General features: G+C 42.8%; 1 protein-coding gene across 8 annotated transcripts in view; it reads right to left on the reverse strand.

Moving 5' to 3' along the window:
• Positions 1-20135, reverse strand: part of LPGAT1 (lysophosphatidylglycerol acyltransferase 1) — a 252317-nt gene that overhangs the window by 78704 nt on the left and 153478 nt on the right. For 6 of the 8 annotated variants that reach the window (XM_075925141.1, XM_075925145.1, XM_075925139.1 and 3 more), the window contains one exon: positions 10225-10329. In XM_075925141.1, the coding sequence (XP_075781256.1) occupies positions 10225-10329 (105 nt within the window). Of the gene's footprint in view, positions 1-6047; positions 10330-20135 lie in introns of those variants that run through there. The other 2 variants (XM_075925143.1, XM_075925142.1) reach the window with 1 other exon arrangement.

Consider the following 20135-nt stretch of genomic DNA (forward strand, 5'->3'; position numbering starts at 1 on the left):
CCTCAGCCCCACGATCCCCCCGTCTGATCCCCTGCATTGTTCCACCCCCTCCATGTAACTTCTGCCCCTCCAGCCTGATCCCCTGCATTGTCCCATGCCCCCACATCCTCATTCATCCCCCTTTCTGCCCCCACATCTCTGTGCCCCCAGTGCACTTACCAGCAGGGCAGCAGTGCTGGGGTGAGGAGAGGTGCGGGGAGTAGAGGGGAAACAGTCTCTTTCCTGCCCAGATCACCCTTTTGTCTGCAGCTCTGGGACTGGGGCAGGAAGAGCCCAGGGCTGACCAGAGCTGACTCCAGCCTAGCTGGGCACAGAGGGGCACTGGGGAATGGGCTCCCTGACAGTGTACAAAGCCTGCATGGAGCAGCCACATGTGCCAGCTGCCCAGCCCCAGCTCTGTGGAGCAAGGCCAGCCCTGCTCCTTCCCAAAGTAAGAAGCCTGTAGCCAAGGGAGTGTGTTAACCCCTTAGCTCCCAGGAGCTGCACTTCCAGGTTGGGGAGGGGCAGCCCCAGGGATGCACATGCGCCTCTCCCATCCTCCCCAGCAGGAAACCAGAGCTAGTGCTCTGGCCTACAGCTGAGGCTGGAGTTGCAGCACAAGCTCCCGCCTACATGGGTGGCAGGGGTGGAGTTGAGCTCCTGCCCTGCGTATCATGAGAAATCGGCTCAAGTGCCACTTGTGGCATGTGTGCTGGAGGTTGCCAACCCCTGGACTCATGCCTCATGGGACACTGGCAACATACGCCCCTCTAACTACCCGCTGCAGAGTTTTGGTCGCAGCAGCTACTGAGCATAGCCCGGAATGCAAAGGTGCCCACAGCGCCTCACTCACTAAGTTGATGGTAAGCTCCCTAATGGGGACACACTATTTTGGACCGCATTTAATTTTTCCCTGCAGTGAAGACACAGACCTTCGACTTCGTAAAATCAGGAAATAAGAAATTAACCATATTAGATTCAACTTTACCGCATAGTGTAGATGTGTCCTCACCAACAGAAATTGATCCACTAAAAGATCTTATCTCACCCATCTTATTTCTCTAATACTCCTTGGAAATACCTGTCAGTTTGAATGTTTAAAATAGGTATTAAAAATGTTTATGAACGTTATGGAATAAGCATTTTTTAGCCTTCTCAAGATATTAGATCCTGTTATCTTTGAGGTTGCTTGGACCATCACAACCCCATTCTCCTGAGCAGGACTGAATCATATCAGCCAGCTAGCTGTGTATGAAAGCACAGAATGAAGCAGAAAGGCATGAAAAAATAAAATCTATCTAGTTGTCAATTTATGCATGGTTGGGTCTGAAGTTCCTGAAAGGATATTGGTAATAGGACACCTTCCCAGGACCAGCAAGTAGCATTTTCTCTCCTTTCAACATGCAATAGTTGAAATCATGCTCACCTTTTGAAAGTTACACATTTTCCTACAAGAGCACCTGCCTCACACTAGGCTCTAAGGCCATGGTCACCAACCTGTTGATCGTGATCAATGGGTCAACCTTGGGGGCTCGACCAGTCAATCACAAGGCTTTTGGGAGCCCCCCCATCTCGTTGCCCCTACCCCAATACGAACCCCGCACTGACGTTACTTCCAGGGACAACAGAGGTAGCGCAGGCTTCCTGTGGGGTGGGCAGTAGTTCTGCAGCTGCACACTAGGTTCTGGAAGTGCACGGACTATTCTTCCCCCCTCTCCAAACAGCAAGTGCAATACCTAAAACGCTGATCTGTTGCCCGCTGGAGACTTTCTTCCCCTGCTACCTTCCTGTGCATGGGGGAGAGAATGGGGAGGGAGGGAGAGTCCAGGACTGCGCCAGCTCCAACTGCTCAGGCAGTGCACACTGCCATGGGGAATGGAGAAGCAAAGCACGTGCTGCCAGAGCAGTTGGAGCTGGGGCAGTTGGGGACTTCCACTCCCCCCATTATCTCCCATGCAGGAAGGCAGCAGGGGAAGAAAATCCCCAGCGCACCAGCTCCAGCTGCTCAGGCAGGATGCACTGCTGTGGGGAGCGGAAGAGCAAGGCACGTGCTGCCCGAGCAATTGGAGCTGGCACACTCGGGGACTCTTCCCCCCCCCCCCCCCCGTCCCCGTCCCTCCAGCAGGGGAAGAAAGTCCCCGGCATGTGACAGACCAGCATTTCAGGTACTGTACTGCTGTTTGGGGGATGGGGGAGCAGCCCACGCACTTTCTGGGCCTTGGCACACAGCTGCAGGATCCCCAGGTACTGGTCCCTCCCCCTTTCCCCCCCACTCAGACTCCGTAAGTACCCTATCCCGTGCCCCAGCACCCTGTTCCTTGCGCCAGCACCCACCAGCATCCTGTCCCCTGTCCCAGCAGCACAGTTGGAGCCACATTAGTGAGGCTTGAGGAGTCTGGAGGAGTTGTGTTTTTGTATCTCACTTGTGTGGCCCCGACTGACTTTCTGTGGGTCAGTGACCCCTGACTCAAAACAGGTTCCCTGCCCCTCTCACAAATAAAGACAATGCTGAAACCTTTTGTGTTTGACAGTATTTTATTTAAAAATGAAGCCTGGCCAACAAGCCCCCAAATGGGGTCAAGACCTCATCTGACCACAGCATCATAACACTCGTGTTCCTCCCACTCCGACCCCAAATCTGAGCCTCTCATATACTGGAACCCCCTGTCCTGAGCCTCTCATCCCCAAACTCCTGCACCCCCACTCCTCAACCTTCTGCCTCAACACTCTTGCACTATTCACACACTGCAAATTTGTGTCCTAAGCCCAACGTACTCCCAACTTCTCTGCCCTGAGCCCTTCACACACCACAACCCAAACTCCTGCACCCTCACATCCAAAAGCCTGTGGCTTGCTCAGCACTCCAATATTCTACCTGAGCCCAACACTCCCCAGCTTGGAGCCCCTCTCCTTGAGCATTCTCTACTTCCTCCTGCACCCAAATTCCCTCCCAGAGCTTGCACCTCTCACCCCTTCCCACACCTAAATCCCTCATTCCCACCCCAGAGCCTGCACCTCCTGTCTCAACCCAGTGAGGGCACGGCTAGACTACAGGAGTTTTTCCAGCAAACATGATCTTTTGGCAGCCCCTGTATTCCTCGTTCCATGAGGAATAAGGGGGCTTCCAAAGGAAGGGTTTTTTCTAACATTTGGCCCAGTCTAGATGGGCCAAATGTTGGAAAAAACTCTTCCATCAGAAAGATTTAAAAAAAGCAGCAGTGTATCCATATAAGGGCCAGGGATAGAAAGTGATGGAGAGAAGGGGAACAGACAGGGTGGGGCCTCAAGAAAGGGGTGGGATCTTGGGGTAGATCTTGGCTTGTCCTGACATTTAAAAAGTGCTCTTGGGTGTAAAAAGGTAGGAGACCACTGCTCTAAGGGCTCTAAGCCCTTGGAGGTTGCTCTGGAAGCAGCCAATGGAAGAGGGGTTGTGAAGAGCAGCCAGTCTTATATGGGCTAGGCTGGCCCATATAAGAAGGGCTGCAGAACAGTTTTAGTCACTCCCTGGAGCCTGAGGAGGGAGGACTGGGTGAAGGCATCAAACATCCTATTCAGAGCAGTATTCCAGGCAGAGATCCAGACCAGTGTTGCTAAAGACAGCTCCAGGCAGGCTGCAGGGATCGTGCAGCAAGAGCAGAGAGGGTGCTGGGACCATGGGGGAAGTCCAAGGAGATCTACTGAGAAGTCAGAGGGGAAGCAGAAGGTAGCAACTATCTACAGGGTCCCTGGGCTGGGATCCAGAGTTGCAGGCAAGCCTGGTTCTTCTCCCTTTCCCTCCTGCCCCCTCACCACTGAGGAAGTGGTCAGTCATTGAGCTGCAGCAGGAAGAGACTGGACATTGAACTATGATACATTCCCCCAGAATTTGGAGAGGAGTACAGAGTGTGGCACAGTGGGAGGACTGTGTCATTAAAAAGATGTTGTCGTCCTTGGAAAGATAGGGGACCAGGAGCAGAAGAGGTGATGGGCACAGAACCACCAGAGCAAGGCACATTGGCTACCAGAGCTAATTCCCTTACTGGCCACGAGAAAATACTGGAGCTGAGAGTGGACCCTGCTGTAGGCTCTCAGTTTGTCAGGCTCTTCTAGATAACCCTCTTACTTTCAATTCATGGTTCCAGCATTGTGGCCACCATGATTATAAAGATGGATATGATGTCATAGCTCCCTTTAAAGGAAGCCTACACTCAATGAGCTGGAGAGGTAGCAGTTGAGAAATACATTGTTGGGCCTTGATTTTGTTTCTCCCTTATCAGCTTGGGGTGGATGATGAACAAGAGTGTGTCTGCGCGTGCGAGCGTTTGGAATCCCTGTATCGCCACTGAATTATATTTGAGTCAGTTTCACACTGTACATGATTTTTTGCCAAATCAAAAATTTCTTCAAAGCGCTCTCTCTCTCTCTCTCTCTCTGTGTATGTGTATGTATGGGGAGTACTTGCATATGTACATGTGTGACACTCATATCACCTTTCTTGTTTGCTGCTTCAGTGGAAACTCTTGGTGTTTGCTAAGCCAGGAATCCACAAGACAAATTAAGACATTACCAGAGAAGCAAAAGTACAAGATTATGAGCCCTGTGAGGTAAAAATTTATTGATTATATCTGATCAGCATGTCATGATATGATCACACCAGCTTATTCAGCTGACAGTCTCATAACCAAAGAGGGACTTTTTTCCTTTTAAAAAATACATTTCTTCCAGCAGTAAGGAACTTAGAAAACCCCATTTTCATATTAAGCAGGAATTTAAAACAATGGCTTTTTTCAACATGAGAACAGGGCCAGTCAGCATTGGATCTCTTAGAGCTTTAAATTCAGCTTTCAAGTTTTCCCTTTATCCCCTTTTCTCTATAAATCTTTTTCACTGATCACAGAAAAAACACAGCATGGAAAAACAAAATCCAGAAGCGAAATGAAGACAGACACATAACTACAGCCACTACTATGTTCTACAGATTTTGGAATATACTGATGCATCTTGCACCGAGTTCCATTTCTCTGTTACTTATTACTGTATACAGTATTTGTTAAAAAGTTAATTTAACTAAGTTAAAAACAACACTAAGTGCTATTGTTAAGAGATACAGTCCAGGGTCACAGAATGTATGTTGCTCTGTAGATTACTTTGCCTAGCTGAAGTTGTTTAAAATAATAAGAGCAACTCACATGTCAGAAATACACAAGATGGCAACACACTTTTTAGGAAAAAATTCCCATCTTTCTAGATTGAACACAGTCCATGGCATACTTAGAACCCAGATTCTGTGTTCTTTATATGCCCTGAACAACCATAAACTTCAAGGAAGATTTTAGATAAAGAAGGAAAGCATGTCCTAGCTCTAGAATCTTTAGGCCAAATTCTGCAGTCCTTATTCCACCAAAGCTTCCAATAAATGTAAAGAAAGTTTTCTGGGAGAAAGGATTTGCAGACGTTACTCGTCTTCTCCCCACTTTCCCTTTTGTTAGTTCAAAAAACAGCGTCTGACCCAGAAAGACAAGTCTTCACAAACAGCATCTATACAGTGAAATGCAGTAATGCCTTATATATGCACTAACTAAAACCCAAGCTGCACTGTGAATGGAAAAACAGTTTTGCTACTTGATGTTTCATAGTAAACACAGTGGGCATTTAATAAAACCTTGCCCTCCCACAAACAAAAATATAACTATTAAAGATTAAAAGCATGGAATCTTGAAAAAATCAACTTTAATTTGTTGTACTTAAGAGTCACCTTTACTTTGTAAAGAAAAATCTCTTTTGGTTTCTGTATCTACATTTCTGAAAAATGTCTTGATTGTTGAAAAGATTTGATAAAAATATCCAAGGACGAAATAAAATAAATCAAGTGTGACCAGCCTTGTGCAAAACCACTTTTAGAAAACTAACGACAAGTTTCTGCATTCATTCTGACCATAAACAAATATGCAGATACACACACAATAGGGAGAGGACAATTCAGACACACACAATTAGCAATATAGCATCAAGAAACCTAAGATTTCATAGTACAAAAACTCGTTTGTAATAAGTTTAAAGGAAATTAACTCACTTTAACACAACAGCTGTTCAATGTATAATTGTTTTATTACCCAATGGTAAAATAAAAAGTTTAACTGTAAAATGCATAGACTTCTTACTTTTAAAGATTTTTCTCTGAATCACAGCCATATAGCCTACAGTTATACATAATAAAAATAAAACCATTCAAAAACATTAATGTAATCAGACCTCTCAACTCAAGTACAGGTGTTTTAAAATTTTTAACTTTGCTCTTCCTACGGTTTTAAAAACAATTAAATGTAAAAATTAACAAATATGTAATTTTGCAAAATACATTTTCGTTCATATGGCTGCATTATTTCCAAAAACAGTGCAGTACCATCAGTTGTACAGTTACTTTATTCCATTTGATTTTGTTAGATCGGCACAAAATAGTTCAGGGAAACTACCAAAAACAAACCTCAAAATTCAACCTCCAAACAGTTTTGCAATTTGGAAATCACAGATTTAAGTAGCTTTGGTCCCAAGATAAATGTTATGCCAAGGTAAAGTGGACCAGTAATTCCTACCACACACAGTATTCGGTATTTTTATTATTTTCTACAAACACATGTAAAGGTTCACAGCACTTGTGGTAATCGGGGGGGAGGGGAGAGATAACTCCATCTTTTTGTGAAATGGGTGAATAATGAATACGATCACCACAATGGTAGTTACATTTTAAATGTAGTAAGTTGCACCTTATTTCCAATAACTTCTAGAAGAGAAAGATCAACTATTCTGAGTAACACAAAAGCCTGGCTTTTAAAGTATGACTAAAGCAACTTAAACCCCCTTTTCAAGGTAAATCATGACTAAAATAGTTGGGAAAATGGTTTGTAAATTACAAGATGACCTGTAAGGAAAGGATGGTCACAAAAGGGAAAAAACACTGGTTCCATAATCTATGAATGGTACAATATTGGTCATTTAACGGGATCCAAAAAAGCAGCAATTCTAAACTACTAAGGCTATATTTCCCCCCTGAAAGTGGTTATTAAAACAGTTTTAAGATAAATACTATCTGAAACATGGAACCAACATTATCGGCTTTTATAAAAAAATTCTGTTTAGTTTTCCCTCATATTCCAAAGCAGTAGAGAAATTAATAGTTCCACAATCTGTAAAACTAAATTTCCTGCAGATATTTTCAATCTGTTTTACACATTCCTCCACAAAACTGCCTGTTACACCACCAATTCAAAGTTGTATTAAATTATACTGAAACGTGGCAGGTCACTTTTACCACTAAATTAATTTTCTACTAGGTGCATTTTTCCGTCCAGAGACATCTCTGTTCTGAATGGAAAACCTCTGTGTGACTTACAGCAGTGTCCACTACAGCTAAGATAACTAACCAGGTGACGGTGAATGAATTATCAAAGAAATTGCATATTTTGCAAGATAACCTGCTAATCTTCAAACAGTCTTGACCAGCAGAGGACTTCATTACCGTATTTCCTATATATTACTTACATTTTATGTTTTCCCTTAAATGAATTTTTTATTATCACTCCTGTTTAAACTCCTTCATAAACCAATACCTAAGTCCATGACTCCTACTCAGAATTCCTAACAGCAGTGTCTTTTCAATGTCACTTAATTCAATCATACTAAGATCATGACATACTCTTCACAACTTCCAGTGCAGATCGGAGAGAACCAATCTAATGTGACAATCTCCCACTGAAACTACAATCAGTGCTTAAAACAAAAACATTTTCCAATATATAAAAAAAAGAAACATGTTGATATTAAAAAAGAAACATGTTGATAATAATCAAAGAGACTAGATAAATTATATACCCATCTTGGCACCTATTGCTCAATCCTACTATTTCATTAGGCAGCATGTGAGTATTTAGTGTGTCATGCTAGGCCACTGGAAACAATATACTGCATTAGAAAAGCAATATACTTTTGCATGCAGTAGTCTAATGCATGCTACTGTTGTGCAACTTGCTTAGACACAATCTTCCCTTTTTATATCATCCCCTTCCTTCCCAAGTCAAAACCAAATAAGTTGTTGGAATGTGGGTATCAACAAAATCAGTCAAACCAAATCATATGAAAGCAAGACAAATAAAGAGTCTGCCATTTGCATTCTGCAGATCATTTCCAGTACACTTTTCTTCAGATCTGGCCTGCTATTTATGGACACATTTATGATGGTTGTCACTGAACTTTCCCTGCATCGTCCTGCAATATGGCAGATGAAATAAACTTTAGCTTGTAAGCAATGGAACAAAAATGTAAAGAAAAATGTTCTTCTACTGTGTGTGTGTGTGTGTGTGTGTGTGTGTGTATGTGTGTATGTATGTGTGTGTGTGTGTGTGTGTGTGCGCGCGCGCGCGCGACAGTAATCTAAACATTAACACTGTCTTCAGCATTTCACCTTAGTGGTATCATAACAGTCCATGAGGTATTTCAGTTGATCTTCTATAATGCATCATTTTGTAATTAACCATGCTGAGTGACCTTATGATCAAGTCATTGTATTTTTGGCGTAGTTAACTAGGTCACTCTCTCCCCCCACTAAGCCAGGAAAAATACACATCTTTCCCTTTTTTGGTTTGTTACCCCACCCAGGACAAAAAGAAAATATGAAGTTATGTTTTATATTTTTATTCTGTACACTTATCAAAACTCGTCATGAGCTTAAGGAAACAGGGAGTCTCTATCACTAACTCAACGTAGACAACGACTGTTGCCTTACTTTACTCTCAGAGTTCTAATCCAAGAAAGATAATACACCATAGTAATTCTCTAAGTTCTTATTACATCATATGTTTTTATAGAGAATAATGGCATTCTAGGAATAGTTCTTTTGTATCTCAGTGTAATCACAGGAATGTGATGCCCACTAACCTGATCAGAAGTGAGAACACACAGTGCTGATGTTCCATCAGAAGATTTGTGAGCCAGACCCCAGAAAATCTATTTTGTGCCAGGCTGCCTCTTAATTCTCCTTTTCAGACTGACACTTTCAGCATGGTGGCAGGCTAATACTGCCTTCTGTATTCTGTGTATTTTTTCCACAGATAGGTTGAACATTTTCCTATAGCTTTAGGCCTGCACTTCTACGCATCTTTTTAAAGAGATCAGCTTCCTAATATTCTTCCTAAGAAAAATGCTGAGATGATTTGGTTAAGCCCTGTGCCAAAATGTCTTTAGTGCTGTTACAACAAATGAAAAGAAATCTCTATAAGCTATAAAATCATCACATGGGCTCAAGTTTGGTATCCAACACAGCAGAAAGAATTAATGCCTCTTAAGATTCCAAGTTGCTATAGATAAAGCTTGCTATTTTCCCTAAGCTACATACTTTTCCTTCACTGTATTTTCAACTTTAAAAGTGCATTTTGCAAAAAGACAATAATCAATTTATGGGACACATTTTGAACACAAAAGGGAACTAAATCAAGTGATGTGACTTTTTAAAGTTCCCTCACAAGAAGGAATACACTAGAATATGGACATTAGATGTTCAATAGTAATGGGCTGATTTATCAGGTGCACACCATTTTTAAAACACATTATGATACTGAAACACCTTTCTGAGCACTGTTTTCTCCGCCCCCCCCCCCCCTTGCAAAAAAACAACCCCATTGCTGACACTGGCTCTCATTTGGGTGTTGTCCTTAGAAATAGTGCGTCTAATACAATGATGGCTGATCAGAGAACAGTTAAGATATCATAACCAGCTCTGCAGAATATGTTTAACTGATCCCAGCAGTATATCTTCAGTTTTTGCAAACGAAGGATATCTACCACACAATTTGTAGTACAGACTACAGGAAAAACAAAGTTGCTTACTTTTCTGAGCTTTAACTACAATACCTGTAGTGTTAGAACATTCTTGTTGCAGATTTTCTTCTATGGTGGTTGTACAATTACACCTCTTGTCCAAATGTTGAATTCGCTTAAGAGCGTGGGGGGGTATACACCTTTTAAAAATATGGACAGTTCTTAAAATACATCAGGTCACAATATAACTGATCCTCACATTTAGTGGAGTTTAAAATCTCCCCTAAGAGGGGTAAAAATCCATCCAGCATTTTCCTTTACTCTTGTATATTCACATTTGCACATATAAACATGATGCAGATTTGCAAGAGCCTGGCTTCTCAAGGTGTCCTCAGGTCCCTTTCAACTTTTAAAATAGGCAATGATAAAAATACTGAAAGATGCAGTACCACATACCACCCGACAAAAACGCAAGGGACTGTATGACAACAAGCCACAGGTTGCTGAGGGTCATCTTTCGGGAAAGAGCCTTTGCTTGACCTGGTAACGGAGGAAATGCACCTAGAAGACAAGAAATAGTATTGTTAATTCTTCTGCACTAGCAGTTATAGTTTCCGATTGCACTATTTGTTACCAGCATTACCTGGACTGACAAAAGGAATCACTTGACTGTCTGCCTTAGGGTAGTAATTTTTCAAAATATAATTATTTTCTACAGTTTAATTTGTCTTTTTTGCGGGGGGGGGGGGGGGGGAGAGGGAGTTAAGTTAGTGTTCCTTCCATTCTAGTAAAAACAAATATAAGTAGGTGGCCCAATATGGATTTTTCTAGAAGTTCTTTGTCAAAACGCAGTCCTTCCCAATCGGACCACTATCTCAAACACATCACTTAAGTCTTTGAATTAGTCTTTGCTGTAGTATCACAGAGTCTGAACGTTCTCCAGCCAGTGTGGCTGCCAAGTGTCATGTATCTCACGTGACAATCATACATATCCTATTGAAGTCTGTCTATACCTCAGCCAGAATCTCTCACTGAATTGGGCTTGTGCTGCAAGCAAGAGTTGCAAATCTACTGAGGCTGCTAGAAGCAGCTATGAAGCCTGCATTCAGGCCAACAAGAAGCATGCTAGTCTTTCCCCTGGCTATTCCCAATACCACCTAAGCAACAGGTGGCTTGGTGATGAGTAAGGACAGAAGATGAGGATTCAGTACTAGCCTCAGTTTCTTCCAACCAGACACCATGCCTCCCAGTGAGAGCCTAGCCACATCTCTCTCTTTCAGATAGTACCTGTCCCAGACACCCCTACACCAACCTATAGGCCAGCAATCCTAGACATCCAGCAAACAACAGCGTATTCTAGAACCCCTAGACACAATTTGCACCTGCTCACCCTATGCATATCTAAAGCCTTATAACCTCCAAGTTTTGCACAGCTCTAGCCTACCTCTGCCACAACTTGGGACAGGATAAAATTGACGACAGAACTGAACATTATGGTTATATGCAAATATGCAAGTTAAATAACTTGCACAAAATGACAGAGCTGCACAAAACAGAGTTGTGAATCAGTTCTTTCAATTTTTCATGTGCACAGCAGGTATTTAAAATAATCCTCAGGATACTAGTAATGTAGCAGTGCTTGCAGGAGCATTGTGGGAGCACTTCTCCTGAAAAGTCAATGGATGTAAGAGAAAAGCTCTATTAGCATAATCTCACCTTTTCTCAATAATTTCAGAAACAGCATAAATTTAGATACAGCTATGTTTATATATGGCAGTAAATTTACACTACTGCTTCCACACTGATCTCTAGTGGAATTGTGCCAGTGAAAATGTTTAAGAAAAAGCTTATTGGGAAGAAGGCTTCTCTCTCTGTTTACACTGTCATATATAAGTCTTGGCAAATTACCACCCACCAGCATGCAGAGAATCTCTCTCTCTCTTTGGAGACTACCTCTTCATCCCATTTGTTCACCAACAAGTCAGACTTGGTGGTTCCACACACAATTCACTCTTTGCACCTTATTTATCCATTCACCACTTCATTCACACATTCATCCCCACCAAATAACCGGAGCCCTGGAAATCCACAGATAGCTTTATATTCACAGGTATCTGAAGATGTGCATGTGGATATCCACAGCTCATTTATGCAGTTATGAATGCAGATGCAGATACAAATTTTGTATCTAGAACCCTGCAAATTTGTGGATATCTGCTTTATATTCACAGGTATCCAAATCCACAAATATGAATGCAAATATCCATGGCTCATTATCGTAGATATAGGATGTAAATACAAATTTGTATCTATGTGGGGTTCTATAAATAGCCAATTCCTTCTCCTGCCCCAGCTCTCAATGAAGTCTCTTCAAAAGTGCAGCAGCTACTATGGCCACTGTCCCAGTTTTCATGGCTGTAACAAGCACCTTACTATCTATACCCCAGGTGAGCATCACATCTTCCTCTGCTGATGTGGCTTATCTCTCATCCACTAGTAGTTCCAATTCTGCAACCCTCCAGGAAGTAGCATACAAATCTGTTCTTACTGTTCCTTGCTTAGGGATCATGCACAAGAGGTGTCAGGATCTTTGACCCCTTCCTGGGTGGGGACAGGTAAATGCATATATTCTATTTCTCTATATGAAGGGAACCCATGGAATTTGGAATTAGGAAGAAGATAACTGAAAAGGTGACAGAGTAGGACAACTCTAGGTCTCAGCTAGCAGGGGACAAGCTGGGAACAATCCTGACCTAAGGTAACGGGAAGTCTGGGAGATCCATGAACACAGTCTAGTAGGGCCACAGCATCTTCTCCACCCCTCTACTTACTGCTAAACTGAAGCAGAGTAATTGACCCTTCCTATAGGCTGGAAAGTGTAACAGCAACAATTGCTCTCACAGGACCTGGATGCTGTAACACAGGCATGTCCAAAGTCCGGCCCGCGGGCCAAATGCGGCCCGCGGTCGGATTTAATACGGCCCCCCGCTTCTCCCGGCTCCCCGGTGCTTTTTTTAACTGGCGTGCGCAGCGCGCCGCTTCGGGCCGCCGCCGCGGTCCCAAACCCTGCCCCTGCACTCCGCTTTGGGGCTGAGAGTGCGGGGACAGCCCCCGCTTCCTCCCCCTCTCCTGGCTCCCCGGCGCTCCTCTGAACTGGCGCCGCTTCCGGCCGCGCCGCCGCCGTCCATGGCGGCCGCTGCGGTCCTAAAGTCCTCCATGTAGGGCACGTCCGCAGCCCCGCTCCCCCGCTTGGCTACGGGTTTGCCCTGTCCCCGGGCCGCCATGAGGCCAGCGTGCCCTGCGCTCTCCGCCCGCCTCTGACCCTGCAAGCCCTCTACCTTGGGGCTGAGAGTGCAGGGACGGACTCCGCAGCTGCTCAATCTCAGTATCTGTGATTGGCCCTGCGCACTGTCAGCTTCCTGGCGGGCTCAGGCACGTGGAGCTGCGAACATTAGAGACTTCGCCACAAACGGGCTCAGGCACGTGGAGCTCATCATTAGAGACTTCGCCACAAACAGCCACAAAGGCAAGAGAATTCTTGTTGGGCAGTGTATTAGTGCAGTGTATTACTTGGGCAGTGTATTAAACCTCTGGCACTGCGCTCACATGATCCCTTCCCCTTCTGGTCAATTTAAAAAAATGGCGACTGTAAATAAGAGAAGGAAAGTTGACAGTGAGGGCCGCCACTTCCAGGACAGGTGGAAAGTGGAATATTTCTTCACTGAAATAGAGAATCACTGTGTTTGTCTGATATGCCAAGAGACTGTGGCTGTTTATAAGGAATTTAATGTCAAGAGACACTACCAGTCGAGACATAGCACATACGACAAGCTTACAGGGCACGACCACAGTGAAAAGTTGAAGCAACTTGAAGCTGTTTTAATGTCACAACAGAAATTTTTCATAAGAGCCCGTGAGTCAAATGAAAATGCCACAAGGGCGAGCTATGAGGTGGCAACGTTAATTGCTAAAAATTGCAAATCTTTTGCTGAGGGTGACTTTATCAAAGAATGCGTTATGAAAATGGTTGAGAATATCTGTCCCGAGAAGAAGCAAGAGTTTGCCAACATTTGCCTGGCTCGTAACACTGTAGCACAGAGAATTGAAGAGATTTCATCAGATATTAAGAGACAGTTGACATCCAAAGGAGTGGATTTTGACTTCTTTTCAATAGCCTGTGATGAAAGCACGGACCTATCTGACACCGCTCAGTTGCTGATTTTTATGAGAGGGGTGGACGATGAAATGAATGTGACTGAAGAGCTACTTGACCTCCAGAGCCTTACGGACCAAACAAGAGGAAAAGATTTATTTGTTCCTGTTAGTTCCGCCATAGATGACATGAAACTGCCTTGGAACAAAGTTACTGGGATTATTACTGATGGGGCACCTGCCATGGTTGGTGAACGAAGTGGATTATCAACCCTAATCTGTAACAAGGTGATCGAAGAAGGAGGCAAAGCTATTAAACTCCATTGTATCATTCATCAACAAGTTCTCTGTGCTAAACATCTCAAATATGATCATGTTATGAAACCGGTGCTAAAGACTATTAATTTTATTCGCTCTAAAGCCCTGTGCCACCGCCAGTTTAAACAGTTTCTACTGGACATCCAGGCTGAATACGAAGATGTTTTATATCACAACGATGTAAGATGGCTCAGTCAGGGGTCTGCACTGCAGCGTTTCTACTCTCTCAGAAAGGAAATCGGAGAATTCTTGGAAACAAAGGGACAACCAATGCGAGAACTATCTGATCCTATTTGGCTGGCTGATTTGGGGTTTCTAGTTGACATAACAAAGCATCTGAATGTACTGAACACGAGTCTTCAGGGGAAAGATGCAGCGGTGAACCAGCTTTATTCACACCTCAAAGCCTTTGGGACAAAGCTGCAACTTTTCATAAGGCAGTTGTCACAAACACAGCCCAATACCATACATTTTTCAGCGTTGCAGGAAATAATGAACAGTTTTCCACAGGACAATATCAGTGCGCAAACGAGCAGGTATGCAGCAGACATTGCATCTCTGGCTGGGGAGTTTAAACGGCGCTTTCAGGACTTTGCAGCTATTGAAAAGGAGATCAGCCTTTTCTCCTCTCCATTCTCTGTTGACCCCGAGGATGCTCCAGATCAGCTGCAGCTCGAGCTCATTGAGCTGCATTGTGACAGCGAGTTACGCAGTCGTCACCAACAGCTCTCTCTTGTGAACTTTTACCGCCAACTGGATAAGAGCCGGTTTCAAGAGATTCGAACATTGGCTAAGAAAATGCTGAGCTTGTTTGGCTCAACATATATGTGTGAGAAGACATTCTCTGCTATGAACTTTAACAAGAACCGCGTGAGGACAAGACTAAGTGACTCTCACCTGCGTGACATTTTGCGCATCAAAACCACTGCCTTTGAACCAGACCTAGCCTATGTGCTGCAGTCCAGATCTCAGTTTCACCCTTCACATTAGTGTAGGCAAGTTTTTTTTTCAATTGAGATGACTACATTGTAAAATCTCAGTTAATGTCAGTTGGTCTAAATCAGTTATAAATATATTTGGACACAACATGTATAGTTGGTGTTATGTCGTTTGCCGTTTGCAATAAACTTTGCATAAAATAGTTAATTTGCATTTAATTTTAATGGTTCAAAGAATGTCAGGCAAAATGGTCGGCCCTCACACATGTTCACTTCATCAAATCTGGCCCTCTTTGAAAAAAGTTTGGACACCCCTGCTGTAACAGATATGTTCTTTTCATACAGGTTTGATTTTATAATTAATAAAATGAAAGCACTGACTCAACAGAAGTGAATGCTTGTCATATCCTCCGGGAAAAGCTTCCCATTAAACCACGTGAGCAGGATTTAATAGGGCAGATGTGCATGCATCAATGCATAAGTGTTTATAAATCTGGAAACAAATAAATCAAACAATGTTTATGGCAGAGGGTGGGGCAGTTCCATGGAAGACATTACAGATTTTCATATTTTTTTTTAAGGATTTATATGACAGTAGTTCCCCAATCTAATTTTTGAGAGTGCTTGATATCTAGTCAGCAACACAGCAAGTTTTACACAAAAAAAGTGTGCTTTCATTTATTTTTAAATTCATTTCCCCTGCTCTCTCCAAATAAAAACATACTAATAGAATACAGCTTCCTCCAAAGGATATTGTAGATTGCTTTTTTTTTGTTTGGTTTAAAATAGTTTGAATTATATAACTGCAAGGTCAAGATTTAGTTGTGCCAGGACAATGGGATGTGTGTGGAATGAGATTGTTTTGCATCAAACAGAAAGGGAGGGTGGGAGAGCAAGAACAGTTATACTGACACAACTACAGAAACCACCCCACTCCCAGGGAGAAGCCAGTGGGTGGCTTATGTGGTCCCTGCTGGCCCCTGAGAGAAGCTCGTGGGCAGTTCACGTGGAAAAGCTGTCGAGGGCCTATGTGGCCTCTGCTGCCCCTGGGCTGAAGCCAGCAGGTGAATGGTGTGACCCTCGCCCCTGCCCCAGGTTGCCCCCCTGGAAGAAGTTGGCAGATGGGTAGCGCAGCCCCTGCCATCCCAATCCAGCCCCAGGGAGAAGCTAACAGGCAGGCTGCCTGCCACCCTCGACCTGGGCAATGCCAGGTAAGTCTTCTAGGAGTGTTTGTAAAGAAAGTGATAATGATTAAACAACCTTAGCTGCTGTAGCAAGTCCAGTTACATATAACATGGCAGCAAAATATAAAAAGTAAGTATTTTGGTGAAGCTCTGACGTTCCCTTCTTTTGGCCTGAGGACCTATTGACAGCACTGTTTCCGAATCAAGAGCAGCTCTTCTACAATAAGACATCACAGGGTAAAATGATGGGAGCAAATCCTCCACTTGCGTCATAACTAAATTAAGCTAATATAGATGATCTCTAAGAGTCTGCTCTAGAGTGTATTATTTGACCACTTGCACTGCCAAAATACTAAGCATACATTAATAAACTATAATCCAGCTCTAAATAAAATGTTATTTAGAAAAATTGATGTTTACATGTGTCAAAATAATTAAACTAATAATTTTAGAGCAAGGAATTAGAAGGCTTTCATTTTGCTGGTTGAAATTCTTAAATCAGATTATTTATATTTTTCACTGCCACTACTTCTATTCAGCTGGTTTCAGAGCACCAGCATGAGCTCTGCTACCCTGTGGCTGTCAACCTAGGATGGAATAGTGGTAGAAATGTAGCCATGTTAGTCTGGTGCAGCTGTAACAAAAAACAGGACTGTGTAGCACTTTAAAGATTAACAAGATGGTTTAATAGGTGATAAGCTTTTGTGGGCCAGACCCACTTCCTCAGATCAAATAGTGGAAGAAAATTTTCTCTATACCAAAGGATACAATTTAAAAAATCAACACATACGAAAAGGACAAATCAAAAAAATTTTAATTGCATCTTTTGGTATATATGGTTATGACAATTTTCTTCCACTTTTGATCTGAGGAAGTGGGTCTGGCCCACGAAAGCTTATCACCTATTAAACCATCTTGTTAGTCTTTAAAGTGCTACACAGTCCTGTTTTTTGTTTTAGGATGGAATACTCACTCCTGTTTATTATCAAATGCTATGCAGACATCCTTAAAATTTCCAGTCTTGCAACATACTTCACCTATATGGAGTTGCAATGAAATCAGAGATTTTGTAAGGGTGCAAGGTCTATCCACATCACAGGATCTGACCCAACAGAGATGTTTTTGGATATAAAGACCTATCATATCTGAGTATGTTGATGAGTGAGATGAATCTGGTACGGCAAAAGGCTAGTTATTCTTCTCAAAGTGAGGTGCACTTGAACTATTTAAGATGTATGTTATGGACTTGTATTAATACATTTCAAGCATCCTCAGTATTTACAAATAATTATAAGATACTCTTAAGTGTTATGATTCTCAATTAGTGTTAACAATGTATAATCCAATTTATTTTACCATAAAGAGACTTTGGAATGTTGAACTTAACTGGAAGGATCGGTTTTTAGGCAACTGAATAAGAAATAACAAAAGCTTTATTTTCCTATATAAAAGCAAGTACCTGGAGGTATTTCAAACCTAATCATTCTAATCAGGTAACATTACTGTCTGATAAATTTCCTTTCCTACATTAAATGTCTACATGAAACTATGTTCTTCACTCATCCAGCTCTGTAAATGCAAAACCAAACAGCCTCCCAAAATGAAAAACAAAACAAAACAGTTGGGTTTTTTGGTCATGATTAATCTTTTCTCTATATGACACAAAAGCGGCAGGCTGTTGTAGGATAGCTGGCAAATTTCAATGTTTATTAAATGGAAAAAAATAAAAACCTTGAGGAAATGTATCCCCAACCTTTTTTTGTAAGGAGAATGCATTTATAAATGAAGTTACAAAATGTGTGATACTTGCCAGTGTCCCTTCAATAACATCATTAGGTTCTCTTAATTTGTTTAGAACTCTAATCTGTTTTCATTTAGAGTATCCAGCATTTTCTCTGCTCCATACACAGAAGAAGAAATTAAAATAGCATTAGCAGCTACAAAGAACAAGAAAGCCGCTGGCGTAGATGGAATATTCCCCGAGTTTCTGAAAAATTTAGGATCGAAGGGGAAGAACTGGCTGGCTGCACTCTTCACATCTATCCACCAAACAAGCTGCCTCCCTACATAATGGAAGCAACCAAAGGTGATTGCAATTCTTACGAATAGAAAACCACCGGAAAGTGCCTCAAGCTACAGACCAATAGCACTTCTTTCCGCTACCAGCAAAGTGATGGAGCAAGCACTGTTGGCTCATTTGTCTGCCACCATAGAGGCTGGGTTATTAAAAGATCAGGCTGATTTTAGGCCAGGCAGAAGTACATGCGATCAGGTGTTGGCCCTCAGAACCACAACTGAAGCTGGCTACCAGGCAAAAATGAAGACTGGCATAGCTCTTGTCGATCTGTCAGCTGCATACGACACAGTGTGGTGCAAGTAACTATTATGCAAACTATAAAGGTTGATTCAGTACCGTCTGACACTTTGGCTATTGTCAGCCATGCGACCGCCGGTTTCGTGTGCATCTCAATAATAGCATTAGTAGATTCAGAACACTGAATAATGGCCTCCCTCAGGGCTCCATACTGGTACCATCATTATTTATCATCTATCTTAGTGACATCCCAAATACTGTCTCTGCAATGTTTATCTATGCAGATGATATTGCACTGGCTGAACAATTGCAATCTTTCAAAACTGTCAGCCAGATGCTAACATCCGACCTATTGACCATATCCAACTGCCTGCAGAAGAGGTGGCTCAAACCGAATCCAGACAAAACTGTGGTCACAGCTTTTCATCTAGACAACCATAATGCCACTGCAAAACTTGATGTTGTTTTCTGTGGAAAAAAGATTGCTTACAAACCACATCCCAAATACCTAGGCGTAACACTTCACCGTACGCTCTCCTTCCGACGCAATCTAGAACAAACAAAGGAGAAACTAAAGCCAAGGGATCAATCTTCTACGAAAACTTGCTACAACCAGTTGGGGGAACTGGAGCACACACCTAGAGGTCCTCAGCAATAGTGCTGGTGTATTCTGTTGCTGAATATTGCCCTCCTGTGTGGTCAGAAAGCTCCCACACAAAGCTAGTCGACATTCAACTGAATAGCGCCATGCAAGTGATAACAAGAACTTTAAAGCCCACTGCAATAGAATGGTTACCGCTGTTGGCAAACATTGCCCCACCAAGCATTCATCAAAAGAAGCAGGAAGATAGATTATACCAATGTATCAGCTGCAGCAGCCAACCTCTTCCCATCCAGAAAAACTTTGATCAGCCACCAACATTGCATCTAAAATCCCGTAAGCCTTCCTGGCATCGAGGGAAGGAAGTCAGGGCCAATGTCAAGGAACTATGGCGAGCTAAATGGCAGCAAAAAGACATCCCAAACATCTTGTATTGGATCCCACCACTGAGCAGAAAGGCTTTGACCTTCCCCCGGGACTGTGGTATGTCCTAAACCGACTGAGGAATGGTCAGGGCAAGTGCAGTTATCTACTACATAAGTGGAATTTGTTGCCATCTCCAATTTGTGATTGTGGCAGTCTGCAAACTATGTATCACATTGCTGCGGAATGCCCAACATGAAAATTTACTGGCTCACTGGAGGATATCTGCAATTTAACCAGCGACACTATTCACTGGCTCGAGAGCTTGGACATCCAACTTTGACGAAGAAATATAGCATTGAACATGACATGCGAAAGAAGATTTAGAATACTTTACAGACCCATAGTCTCCTATAGACAACCACCTAACCTCAAGATGATTCTTACCAACCACCACAGGACATACCACACTAATACTAATTCTGGTACCTTCCCTT

The sequence above is a fragment of the Pelodiscus sinensis genome, chromosome 3, assembly GCF_049634645.1.
Source record: "Pelodiscus sinensis isolate JC-2024 chromosome 3, ASM4963464v1, whole genome shotgun sequence".
In the NCBI taxonomy this organism is placed as follows: domain Eukaryota; kingdom Metazoa; phylum Chordata; order Testudines; family Trionychidae; genus Pelodiscus; species Pelodiscus sinensis.